This window comes from Scyliorhinus torazame, chromosome 2 (genome assembly GCF_047496885.1).
Source record: "Scyliorhinus torazame isolate Kashiwa2021f chromosome 2, sScyTor2.1, whole genome shotgun sequence".
Lineage (NCBI taxonomy): Eukaryota > Metazoa > Chordata > Chondrichthyes > Carcharhiniformes > Scyliorhinidae > Scyliorhinus > Scyliorhinus torazame.
The window spans coordinates 70,745,949-70,759,141 of record NC_092708.1 but is presented as its reverse complement, the minus strand read 5'-3'; the positions used below and the strand labels follow the sequence as shown (position 1 = coordinate 70,759,141).

The 13,193-nt window shown below is 47.2% G+C and overlaps 1 protein-coding gene across 7 annotated transcripts in view; it reads right to left on the bottom strand.

Annotated features, from left to right (window-relative positions):
- Positions 1–2,649: 2,649 nt before the first annotated feature.
- zranb3 (zinc finger, RAN-binding domain containing 3) overlaps positions 2,650–13,193 on the bottom strand; it is a 295,756-nt gene continuing 285,212 nt past the window's right edge. For all 7 annotated transcript variants that reach the window (XM_072472336.1, XM_072472330.1, XM_072472319.1 and 4 more), the window contains one exon: positions 2,650–2,885. In XM_072472336.1, coding sequence (XP_072328437.1) covers positions 2,787–2,885 — 99 coding nt within the window. In that variant the 3' untranslated portion in view covers positions 2,650–2,786. The remainder of the gene's footprint in view (positions 2,886–13,193) is intronic.

Here is a 13,193-nt window from a genome sequence, read left to right as displayed (position 1 = left end):
AGTTGAAGGAGTCACTTCAATTCACAAGAGTTGCAACAGAATGGTGTCATCTGCTACATAATAATTATGCAAACAACTCTTCCCATAAATCAAAGTTTATTATTGCATGAATTTTCCAAACTCCTTAACCTTTCAATGGCACTGCAGGAAACATTCGCCATACCAGGCAGTCCACAGTGGGAAATCATGGCGCAAAAAGTGCTAACCATCGCGTTTGCAATGGAAAGGAGACATCAGCTGGAGAGGTTACAAATTTACCACTGGGTAGCAGCATTCCTTTAAATTCAAAGAGTTGCACTTAATACCCATGTGAACATCAAGGGGCTTCCATACGCATTACATAACATATTTTTAGGGACTTCCTGGTGCGGCTATGCAGAGCTAGGTCGCATATTCGGTAGCTCCCGCTTGGAATGGACTTTTGGGCTCTTTTACAGGGCCCCCACGGCATTTGTTTGACATTTCCCGGTGTGGGAAGAAGACTGCAGCGTTCCCCTGACAGTGTCCCCCAGGAATGTTATGTCTTTTGGTTACCAGACCCGGCAGAAACAGTAAAAGATTTGGCTTGAGCTGCAGGAATAGACAAAAGCCTCTTCCAGCATGCAGGCGGGGGAAGGGCAAGCTTAAAGCTGCAATCTGACTTGAGGGTCTCTATCAAAGGTGAATTCTAGCAGCAGAGGGAACAACTGTGAAAAGATCTACCAAGGCCATTGAAGAAGCAGGGACGAGGCTTCCGGTGGTGGCCATGGAGGAGTAGGTCGCGCATTCGGCAGCTCCCGTCTGGAACGGACTCTCAGACCTCTTTCAGGAGTTTCCATAGACTTTTTGGGGCAGGCTGGTGAAGCGAACATTGCCAAAAGGATTCCCTCTCGACTTCCGGTTGCGGCTATGCGGAGCTAAGCCGCACGATTCGGCTGCTCCCGCTACCATGGACTCAGGATCACCCAGAAGGCCCACGAAGCTAAGATCCAGGAGGTACAGAAAAGAGTCAGTGAGAACGAGGACGAGCTCGTGGGCCTGGCGGTGAGAGTGGAGCAGAACGAGGCGCTACACAAGAGGTGGGTGGGAAGACTCGAAGACCTGGAGAACAGGTAGAGGAGAAAGAATCTGCAAATCCTGGGTCTCCCTGAGGGAGTGGAGGGGGCTGATGCCGGGGCATACGCGAGCACGATGCTCGAGGCGATGATGGGCACGAAGGCCCCTTCGAGGCCGCTGGAGTTGGACGGGGCACATCGGGTGCTGGCGAAGAACCCCCAGGCAAAAGAGCCGCCAAGGGCGATGGTGGTGAGGTTCCACCGGTTCACGGACAGAGAGTGGGTCCAGAGATGGGTCAAGAAGGAGCGGAGCAGTAAGTGGGACAATGCAGAGATACGAATATACCCAGACTGGAGCACGGAGGTTGCAAAGCGGAGAGCGGGTTTCAACCGGGCAAAAGCGGCGTTGTACCGGAAAGAACTGAAATTCGGAATGCTGCAGCCAGCGCGACTGTGGGTCACATACAAGGGCCAACATTATTACTTCGAAATGCCTGAAGAGGCGTGGACCTTTGTACCAGCCGAAAAGTTGGACTCTAACTGAGGGTTTGTGAGGGTGGGGGGGGGATGTTTTGGGTTTTGATATGTGATGGTTGTTGTATATAGGGGGTCAATCACACGCAGGAAATGTTACATGGGCTGGGGGAGAGAGACAAGGCCGCGACAGGAGCTGCGCCAGAGGGGGTTGAGCGGGCTTTGGAAAGTGCGGGGTGTTTTCCCGCGCGCGGGAAGGGGAACGAAGGAATGCATATGGATTGGGAGACTCCCACGTGGGGAGGTCAATGGGACGGCGGGGGAAGCCGGGGTCAGCTGACTTACGGGAGTGACATGGGGGAGCAGAAAAGCTAGACAGGGGTCTAGCGGGCGGGCGGGGGGGGGGGGGGGGGGGGAAGGGTTGCTGCTGCACTGGCCGAAAGGGAATGGGACACAGAAGAGGTGGTCGGGACGGGGGTCCCCCCTCTGGGGGACTGGAGGGTGAAGGAGGCGTGGACACGGGACTGGCCCAGAAAAGGAGATGGCTAGTCGGCGGGTGGGGGGGGCGGGCGGTGAGAGCCCCTCCAATCCGGCTGATAACGTGGAATGTGAGGGGCCTGAATGGGCCGGTGAAGAGGGCTCGAGTGTTTGCGCACTTAAAGGGACTGAAGGCGGACGTGGCCATGCTCCAAGAGACATACCTGAAGGTGGCGGATCAGGTCAGGCTAAGAAAGGGATGGGTAGGACAGGTATTCCACTCGGGACTGGATGCGAAGAATAGAGGGGTGGCAATATTGGTGGGAAAGCGGGTGTCATTTGAGCCCAACATTTGAGACACAACAGTAAATTCAACAGTCAACAAAAAGAAGTTAACAGCGCACTATTACATTTTTAAAATAGTGGTGCGACATGTAGAAACTTCGATGCCTTGGAAAAATAGCGACATCAGTTTTCATACACAGGATATAATCCCAGGGAATGGCTGAATGTTGATTAGATGCTTTCCATTACAGTGGCCATCTTAGCTGGGTTTACTCTACAGTTTCATGTGGGGAACTATACAGAATTTGGGCTGATACCTGGAAGCCATTTATGGGAAGGGAAATAGTGCTATAAAGGGTACAAATAAATACACACAAAGTTGAAAGGTTTTGCTATGTTTTATGATTATTACATGAAAAAGGAAGTCACCAAGTGCATACGAAAATTAACCAGGAACCAGTTAACTGTGTTACTTATATTTTATGTTTGAAACAATTTGTATTTGTCCTTCATTCTTCATTTCTTTGCAAAAAAATTTCTGATGTCAGACGCATATTTGGAAGTTTCTGAAAGTCTCTTTGACTGGCATCGTTCTTTAGCTTGTTTTGCAGTTCTCTATAGAAGGAGAAATTTTACAGTTCATTGTTCGAGTCATTTGGACAATAATATCTTAAGTTTCATATAAATTACAGTTCACATCATCAGAGGCATTCCAAGTGAAATGTGGTAGTGCGTCCTGTAAATCATCGATTTGGTTTCCGAAACACAAAAACTTTTTAAAACAATATTGAAGGGTCTAAACTATTTGTATGCTATATATTTGCAGCTTTTATACAAGTAGACATAAATACACATTCATACAGATCTATACAAAATATATGTAGTTAATACATTTTGTAAATTAATTGTCTGATGAAAAACAAGTGAAGAAGGCACTGAGGAGAGCGCATACCTCTGCCAGGCTGCGTTAACTCAACGTTATTACAATTACGCAGCTCTTCCTTGACGCTTTTCCCTTTTACTGTAACAAGTAACTTAAAAAAAGCACTATCGATTGAACTTTCTTTTGGTAGCCAACTAATACGCAATTCCTTTTACACTTATCACATATAATAAGAATAATCTTTATTATTGCCCAGAGGTAGGCTTACATTAACACTGCAATGAAGTTACTGCGAAAATCCCCTAGTCGCCACATTCCGGTGCTTTTTCGGGCACACTGAGGGGGAATTCAGAATGTCCAAATTACCGAACAGCAGGTCTTTCGGGACTTGTGGGAGGAAACCGTAGCACCCGGAGGAAACCCACGCAGACATGGGGGAAAACGTGCAGACTCCGCACAGTGACCCATGTGAGAATCAAACCTGGGACTCTGGCGCTGTGAAGCAACAGTGCTAACCACTGTACTAATCCCAGGGAATGGCTGAATGTTGATTAGATGCTTTCCATTACAGTGGCCATCTTAGCTGGGTTTACTCTACAGTTTCATGTGGGGAACTATACAGAATTTGGGCTCATGCCGCCCTACAATACACGCTCTCCACAAAATTGAAGACCTCATGAGTTCTCCCAGTGAGCCAGAGAGAAGACAGCCAGGAGTGAGACAGCAAAGAGTGAGTTTGGGAATTTGAATTGAATTGAATCAGTAAGGCAGCTCCTTTTAAATTTCAGGAGTTTAAATTAATTTAAATTAAGCTAGTATTGTGCAGTGTAGGTTAACAAGGGCTGCCCCAACCACTCACATAACTGGTTGGCAGTTAAGTGTCAGTCACTTTAATCTACTTTGATTTAAAAGCAGGTGGGGGAGGGGAGTCAATTCAGGACAGTTTAAAAAGAGCCACTTGTAAACTCACTCCCAGTGAGTTCTCCCAGTGAGCCAGAGCGAAGACAGCCAGGAGTGAAACAGAAAAGAGTGAGTTTGGGAATTTGAATCGAGGTGGGAATTCAAAGCTGGGTGGGGAAGAAGTGCTTTTTGTGACTGGTAAGTAGTGTTTCTGTTTTTCTGTTTCTTTTCATTGGTATATTTATTTATTTTTTTCTTCGTTGTTTATTTATTTAAATTTTTTGGGGAGAAATTGTAATTGTTGAAGTTAACCGAAGGTTTAAGACATGGCAGGAGATCTCAGACCCGTGTCATACTCCTCGTGTGCGATGTGGGAGCTCAGGGACACGTCCACTGTCCCTGGCTCCTTCACGTGCAAGAAGTGTGTCCAGTTGCAGCTCCTGTTAGACCGCTTGACGGCTCTGGAGCTGCGGATGGACTCACTTTGGAGCGTCCGCAATGCTGAGGACGTCGTGGATAGCACGTTTAGCAAGTTGGTCACACCGCAGGTGAAAGGTACTGAGGGAGATAGTAAATGGGTGACCAAAAGGCAGAGCAAGAGTAGGAAGGCAGTGCAGGTGTCCTCTGCGGTCATCTCCCTGCAAAACAGATATACTGCTTTGGATACTGTTGAGGGAGATGGCTCACCAGGGGAAGGCAGCAGCAGCCAGGTTCATGGCACCGTGGCTGGCTCTGCTGCGCAGCTGGGCCGGAAGAAGAATGGCAGGGCTATAGTGATAGGGGACTCAATTGTAAGGGGAATAGACAGGCGGTTCTGCGGACGCAATCGAGACTCTAGGATGGTATGTTGCCTCCCTGGTGCAAGGGTCAAGGATGTCTCGGAGCGGCTGCAGGACATTCTGGGGGGGGGGGGGGGGGGGAACAGCCAGCTGTCGTGGTGCACATAGGCACCAACGATATAGGTAAAAAACGGGATGAGGTCCTACAAGCTGAATTTAGGGAGCTTGGGGTTAAACTAAAAAGTAGGACCTCAAAGGTAGTAATCTCAGGATTGCTACCAGTGCCACGAGCTAGTCAGAGTAGGAATGTCAGGATAGAGAGGATGAATACGTGGCTCGAGAGATGGTGCAAGAGGGAGGGATTCAAATTCCTGGGACATTGGAACCGGTTCTGGGGGAGGTGGGACCAGTACAAACCGGGATGTCTGCACCTGGGCAGGACTGGAACCGATGTCCTAGGGGGGGGTGTTTGCTAGAGCTGTTGGGGAGAGTTTAAACTAATGTGGCAGGGGGATGGGAACCGATGCAGGAAGTTGGAAGGTAGTAAAACAGGGACAGAAATAAAAGGCAGTAAGGGGGAAAGTGTAAGGCAGAGAAGCCATAGTCAAAAATCAAAAAGGGCGACAGTACAAGGTATAGTGACTGAGGGGAGCTCAGTGAATAGGACCAGGAATACTAAAAGAAATAAAACGGGAAGTGAAAACATTAATGGTAAGCGATGCGGCAGGTTGTGACAGGAAGATATGGGTTCGACGACAAGGAAAATTAGGAGAAGGGTTAAGAGGAAATATAACTTAGGAGAGGTTACTGATCGAGGTGTTAAGATTAAGAACAGAGGTATAAAAGCCAACATAAGTGTACTTTACCTGAATGCTCGTAGTATTCGGAATAAGGTAAATGAGTTGATGGCGCCAATCAGGCAATAAACAAAGAAATAACAGATGCATGTAGAAATGGTACAGCAGTTATCATGGGGGATTTTAATCTACATGTTGATTGGTTTAACCAGGTCGGTCAAGGCAGCCTTGAGGAGGAGTGTATTGAATGTATCCGCGATAGTTTCCTAGAACAGTATGTAATGGAACCTACGAGGGAACAAGCGGTCCTAGATCTGGTCCTGTGTAATGAGACAGGATTGATTCAGGATCTCATAGTTGGGGATCCTCTCGGAAGGAGCGATCACAATATGGTGGAATTTAAAATACAGATGGAGGGTGAGAAGGTAAAATCAAGCACTAGTGTTTTGTGCTTAAACAAAGGAGATTACAATGGGATGAGAGAAGAACTAGCTAAGGTAGACTGGGAGCAAAGACTTTATGGTGAAACAGTTGAGGAACAGTGGAGAACCTTCCAAGTGATTTTTCACAGTGCTCAGCAAAGGTTTATACCAACAAAAAGGAAGGACGGTAAAAAGAGGGAAAATCGACCGTGGATATCTAAGGAAATAAGGGAGAGTATCAAATTGAAGGAAAAAAGATACAAAGTAGCAAAGATTAGTGGGAGGCTAGAGGACTGAGAAATCTATAGGGGGCAACAGAAAGCTACTAAAAAAGCTATAACGAAGAGTAAGATAGATTGAGAGTAAACTTGCTCAGAATATAAAAACAGATAGTAAAAGTTTCTACAAATACAGAAAACAAAAAAGGGTGGCGAAGGTAAATATTGGTCCTTTAGAGGATGAGAAGGGAGATTTAATAATGGGAGATGAGGAAATGGCTGAGGAACTGAACAGGTTTTTTGGGTCGGTCTTCACAGTGGATGACACAAATAACATGCCAGTGACTGATGGAAATGAGGCTATGACAGGTGAGGACCTTGAGAGGATTGTTATCACCAAGGAGGTAGTGATGGGCAAGCTAATGGGGCTAAAGGTAGACAAGTCTCCTGGACCTGATGGAATGCATCCCAGAGTGCTAAAAGAGATGGCTAGGGAAATTGCAAATGCACTAGTGATAATTTACCAAAATTCACTAGACTCTGGGGTGGTCCCGGCGGATTGGAAATTAGCAAAGGTGACACCACTGTTTAAAAAAGGAGGTAGGCAGAAAGCGGGTGAGCTTAACTTCGGTAGTAGGGAAGATGCTGGAATCTATCATCAAGGAAGAAATAGCGAGGCATCTGGATGGAAATTGTCCCATTGGACAGACGCAGCATGGGTTCATAAAGGGCAGGTCATGCCTAACTAATTTAGTGGAATTTTTTGAGGACATTAACAGTGCGGTAGATAACGGGGAGCCAATGGATGTGGTATATCTGGATTTCCAGAAAGCCTTTGACAAGGTGCCACACAAAAGGTTGTTGCATAAGATAAAGATGCATGGCATTAAGGGGAAACTAGTAGCATGGATAGAGGATTGGTTAATTAATAGAAAGCAAAGAGTGGGGATTAATGGGTGTTTCTCTGGTTGGCAATCAGTAGCTAGTGGTGTCCCTCAGGGATCAGTGTTGGGCCCACAACTGTTCACAATTTACATAGATGATTTGGAGTTGGGGACCAAGGGCAATGTGTCCAAGTTTGCAGACTACACTAAGATAAGTGGTAAAGCAAAAAGTGCAGAGGATACTGGAAGTCTGCAGAGGGATTTGGATAGGCTAAGTGAATGGGCTAGGGTCTGGCAGATGGAATACAATGTTGACAAATGTGAGGTTGTCCATTTTGGTAGGAATAACAGCAAAAGGGATTATTATTCAAATGATAAAATATTAAAACATGCTGCTGTGCAGAGAGACCTGGGTGTGCTAGTGCATGAGTCGCAAAATGTTGGTTTTCAGGTGCAACAGGTGATTAAGAAGGCAAATGGAATTTTGTCCTTCGTTGCTAGAGGGATGGAGTTTAAGACTAGGGAGGTTCTGCTGCAATTGTATAAGGTGTTAGTGAGGCCACACCTGGAGCATTGTGTTCAGTTTTGGTCTCCTTACTTGAGAAAGGACGTACTGGCACTGGAGGGTGTGCAGAGGAGATTCACTAGATTAATCCCAGAGCTGAAGGGGTTGGATTACGAGGAGAGGTTGAGTAGACTGGAACTGTACTCGTTGGAATTTAGAAGGATGAGGGGGGATCTTATAGAAACATATAAGATTATGAAGGGAATAGACCTAGAGGAAGGCGCAGAAGGGTGGGTGAGTAAATTTGCAGACGATACTAAAGTCGGTGGTGTTGTCGATAGTGTGGAAGGATGTAGCAGGTTACAGAGGGATATAGATAAGCTGCAGAGCTGGGCTGAGAGGTGGCAAATGGAGTTTAATGTAGAGAAGTGCGAGGTGATTCACTTTGGAAGGAATAACAGGAATGCGGAATATTTGGCTAATGGTAAAGTTCTTGAAAGTGTGGATGAGCAGAGGGATCTAGGTGTCCATGTACATAGATCCCTGAAAGTTGCCACCCAGGTTGATAGAGTTGTGAAGAAGGCCTATGGAGTGTTGGCCTTTAATGGTAGAGGGATTGAGTTCCGGAGTCGGGAGGTCATGTTGCAGCTGTACAGAACTCTGGTACGGCCGCATTTGGAGTATTGCGTACAGTTCTGGTCACCGCATTATAGGAAGGACGTGGAGGCTTTGGAGCGGGTGCAGAGGAGATTTACCAGGATGTTGCCTGGTATGGAGGGAAAATTTTATGAGGAAAGGCTGATGGACTTGAGGTTGTTTTCGTTGGAGAGAAGAAGGTTAAGAGGAGACTTAATAGAGGCATACAAAATGATCAGGGGGTTGGATAGGGTGGACAGTGAGAGCCTTCTCCCGCGGATGGATATGGCTGGCACGAGGGGACATAACTTTAAACTGAGGGGTAATAGATATAGGACAGAGGTCAGAGGTAGGTTCTTTACGCAAAGAGTAGTGAGGCCGTGGAATGCCCTACCTGCTACAGTAGTGAACTCGCCAACATTGAGGGCATTTAAAAGTTTATTGGATAAACATATGGATGATAATGGCATAGTGTAGGTTGGATGGCTTTTGTTTCGGTGCAACTACGTGGGCCGAAGGGCCTGTACTGCGCTGTATTGTTCTATGTTCTATATGGGGAGAGAAGTGGTGATAGCTGGACCACTAGCATAGGCATTGGGAAGGGAGATTTGGACCGGTAGATGGGCAAGCTCGCACCCGCCCACGTTGAGTTGTAAGTTTGGCAAGAGTCGGATGAGGCATTTGGGGTTGCTGCAAGAAGTGCTACATGGGCCCTTTGAAGGATGGCAAGAGAGGCAGAGAAGAAACCTGCAGGCTTATCCAAGAGGGAATCATGCCTGAGATGGGGGGTAAGAGAGTAGGAAGGTCAAGGAATACTGTAAGGTTGGGGTGTAAATCTGGTCATTTATGGGCTGGTACCAGATAACATAACCGCCATATTGTTGTAAAAAACTAACTTGTTCACTTATGTGCTTGAGGGAAAGGACGTCTCACTCGCCTGATCTGGCTTAGCTGTGACATAGAATGGAATTCTCCCATCCTGGGATTAAGTCCCGTGGCAGGGGTGGGAACGTTATGTACCCAGGGATTTTGTGTCAAATTTTATGGTGGGGAAAGCCTGAATGCTCATCGTCCGCCATCATATCCGGGCACCATATTGAAAAGGCGCCCAACATCACTGACCCATTATTGAAGAAAGAAGGTGGACCTCTTTAAAATGAAGATAGATCGCTGGGAACATTCTGTGGCTTGAAGATTGACTTCCTCCAGGACACCAAATCTGGAACGTCCAATTATAGATGCTTCCCCTACCCACTGCTGTGGTGTTCCAGAGTTGCTGGCGGCCTCCATCCTGAACTCCCAAGGGGCGGCAACCCGAGCAATGGTTCAGATGAGTCTGAACATCTGTACGCCACATTGCTCCAGACGTGTTTTGCACCAGCGTGTTTTCCCGCAGGTGCTGCGGAGAATTGGGCATGGGTGAACAAAGAACAATACAGCACAGGAACAGGCCCTTCGGCCCACCAAGCCTGTACCAGTCATGATATCACCCTTGGCCAAATCCCGCAGCACTTCCTAGTGCTGTATCCCTCTATACCCATCCTAGCCATGTATAGGGGCTGGTTTAGCACAGTGGACTAAACAGCTGACTTGTAATGCCGAACAAGGCAGCAGCGCGGGTTCAATTCCCGTACCGGCCTCCCCAAGCAGGCGCCGGAATGTGGCCACTTGGGGCTTTTCACAGTAACTTCATTGAAGTCTACTTGTGACAATAAGTGATTATTATTATTTGTCGAGATGCCTTTTGAACGCCGTTAATGTATCTCCTTCCACAACCTCCCTTGGCAATGGGTTCTAGGCACTCACCACCTTTGGTGTAAAAATCCTGCCTCGCACATCTCCTCTAAACTTTGTCCCATGGATCTTAAACACAGGTCAAAGAGACACAGCCTGAGTGAGACACATCCAGAGTGGGAATTTGGAACTTGGTAATTTGGTGCAGTGGGGTAATTCGGTGCAGAGTGGGAGGAGGTGCTTTTTCCCTACTGTTTTGTTCTCTCTCTTTCTTCTGGCCTGTAACTTTTAATCAGCAGTGAGAGAACCAGAGAGCATCTGAGACCCTCGGAAGGTAAGTAAGTGATTTTTACTCATTTTTACTTTTATTACCTTTTCAAATTGTGTGTGTGTGTGTGGGGTGGGGGGGGGGGGGACTGAAGTGACATCATAGAAAAGCTGTGACCTGATTGGCTGGTTGGGAATCTACACTAAATTAAAAAAATTAAGCATCGGTAAACTAATTAAACATAATTATTTAATTATAATTTAGAGGGGTATCTAAGCCAGAGATCAGAGAGTACTGTATTTAGCTTTCACAAATATAGTAGAAATCTAGTGCTAGGAAACATATAGTTAACAGTAACTTTTTTTTAAAACTTTCAAGTATAATTTACTAATTAATTGACACAATGTCAATTAGAGGGGTGCAGTGCTCTGACTGTGAGATGTGGCAGGTCCGGGAAGCTTCCAGCGTCCCGGATGGCTTCATCTGCAGAAAGTGCACCCAACTGGAGCTCCTCACAGACCGCATGGTTCGGTTGGTGCAGCAGTTGGATGCACGTAGGAGCATGCAGATGGCGGAAAGCGTCATAGATAGCAGTTATATAAATGTGGTCACACCCAAGGTGCAGGCAGAGAAATGGGTGACCACCAGAAAGGGCAGGCAGTCAGTGCAGGAATCCCCTGTGGTTGTCTCCCTCTCGAACAGGTATACCCCTTTGGATACTGTCGGGGGGGATAGCCTATTAGGGGAAAACAGCAGCAGCCAGAGCAGTGGCACCACGGCTGGCTCTGATGTTCAGAAGGGAGGGTCAAAGCGCAAAAGAACAATAGTCATAGGGGACTCTATAGTCAGGGGCACAGATAGGCGCTTCTGTGGACGTGAAAGAGACTCCAGGATGGTATGTTGCCTCCCTGATGCCAGGGTCCAGGATGGCTCCGAATGGGTAGAGGGCATCCTGAAGGAGGAGGGCAAACAGACAGAGGTCATTGTACATATTGGTACTAACGACATAGGCAGGAAGGGGCATGAGGTCCTGCTGCAGGAGTTCAGGGAGCTAGGCAGAAATTTAAAAGACAGGACCTCTAGGGTTATAATCTCGGGATTACTCCCTGTGCCACGTGCCAGTGAGGTTAGAAATAGGAAGATAGAGCAGCTAAACACGTGGCTAAACACCTGGTGTAGGAGGGAGGGTTTCTGTTATCTGGACCACTGGGAGCTCTTCCGGAGCAGGTGCGACCTATATAAGACGGACGGGTCGCATCTAAACTAGAGAGGCATAAATATCCTGGCCGCGAGATTTGCTAGTGTCACACGGGAGGGTTTAAACTAGTATGGCAAGGGGGTGGGCACGGGAGCAATAGGTCAGAAGGTGAGAACATTGAGGGAGAACTAGGGAATAGGGCCAGTATGGCTCTGAGGCAGAGCAGACAGTGAGAAGTTGCTGAACACAGCGGGTCTGGGGGCCTGAAGTGCATATGTTTTAATGCAAGAAGTATTACGGGTAAGGCAGATGAATTTAGAGCTTGGATTAGTACTTGGAACTATGATGTTGTTGCCATTACAGAGACCTGGTTGAGGGAAGGGCAGGATTGGCAGCTAAACATTCCAGGATTTAGATGTTTCAGGCGGGATAGAGGGGGATGTAAAAGGGGTGGCGGAGTTGCGCTACTGGTTAGGGAGAATATCACAGCAGTACTACGGGATGACACCTCAGAGGGCAGTGAGGCTATATGGGGAGAGATGAGGAATAAGAAGGGTGCAGTCACAATGTTGGGGGTTTACTGCAGGCCTCCCAACAGCCAGAGAGATAGAGGAGCAGATAGGTAGACAGATTTTGGAAAAGAGTAAAAACAACAGGGTTGTTGTGATGGGAGACTTCAACTTATTGTAGGCCTCGTCAAAAAGAAAAAGGAGGCATTTGTCAGGGCTAAAAGGCTAGGAACAGACAAAACCCATGTGGAATATACGGAAAGTAGGAAGGAACTTAAGCAAGGCGTCAGGAGGGCTAGAAGGGGTCACGAAAAGTCATTGGCAAATAGGGTTAAGGAAAATCCCAAGGCTTTTTACACGTACATAAAAAGCAAGAGGGTAGCCAGGGAAAGGGTTGGCCCACTGAAGGATAGGCAAGGGAATCTATGTGTGGAGCCAGAGGAAATGGGCGAGGTACTAATACTTTGCATCAGTATTCACCAAAGAGAAGGAATTGGTGGATGTTGAGCCTGGAGAAGGGTGTGTAGATAGCCTGGGTCACAATGAGATCCAAAAAGATGAGGTGTTGGGTGTCTTGAAAAATATTAAGGAAGATAAGTCCCCAGGGTCTGATGGGATCTACCCCAGAATACTGAAGGAGGCTAGAGAGGAAATTGCTGAGGCCTTGACAGAAATCTTTGGATCCTCACTGTCTTCAGCTGATGTCCCGGAGGACTGGAGAATAGCCAATGTTGTTCCTCTGTTGGGTAGCAAGGATAATCCAGGGAACTACAGGCCGGTGAGCTTTACGTCAGTGGTAGGGAAATTACTGGAGAGAATGCTTCGAGACAGGATCTACTCCCATTTGGAAGCAAATGGACGTATTAGTGAGAGGCAGCATGGTTTTGGGGAGGTCGTGTCTCACTAACTTGATAGAGTTTTTCGAAGAGGTCACAAAGATGATTGATGCAGGTAGGGCAGTGGATGTTGTCTATATGGACTTCAGTAAGGCATTTGACAAGGTCCCTCATGGTAGACTAGTACAAAAGGTGAAGTCACACGGGATCAGGGGTGAGCTGGCAAGGTGGATACAGAACTGGCTAGGTCATAGAAGGCAGAGCGTAGCAATGGAAGGATGCTTTTCTAATTGGAGGGCTGTGACCAGTGGTGTTCCGCAGGGATCAGTGCTGGGACCTTTGCTGTTTGTAGTA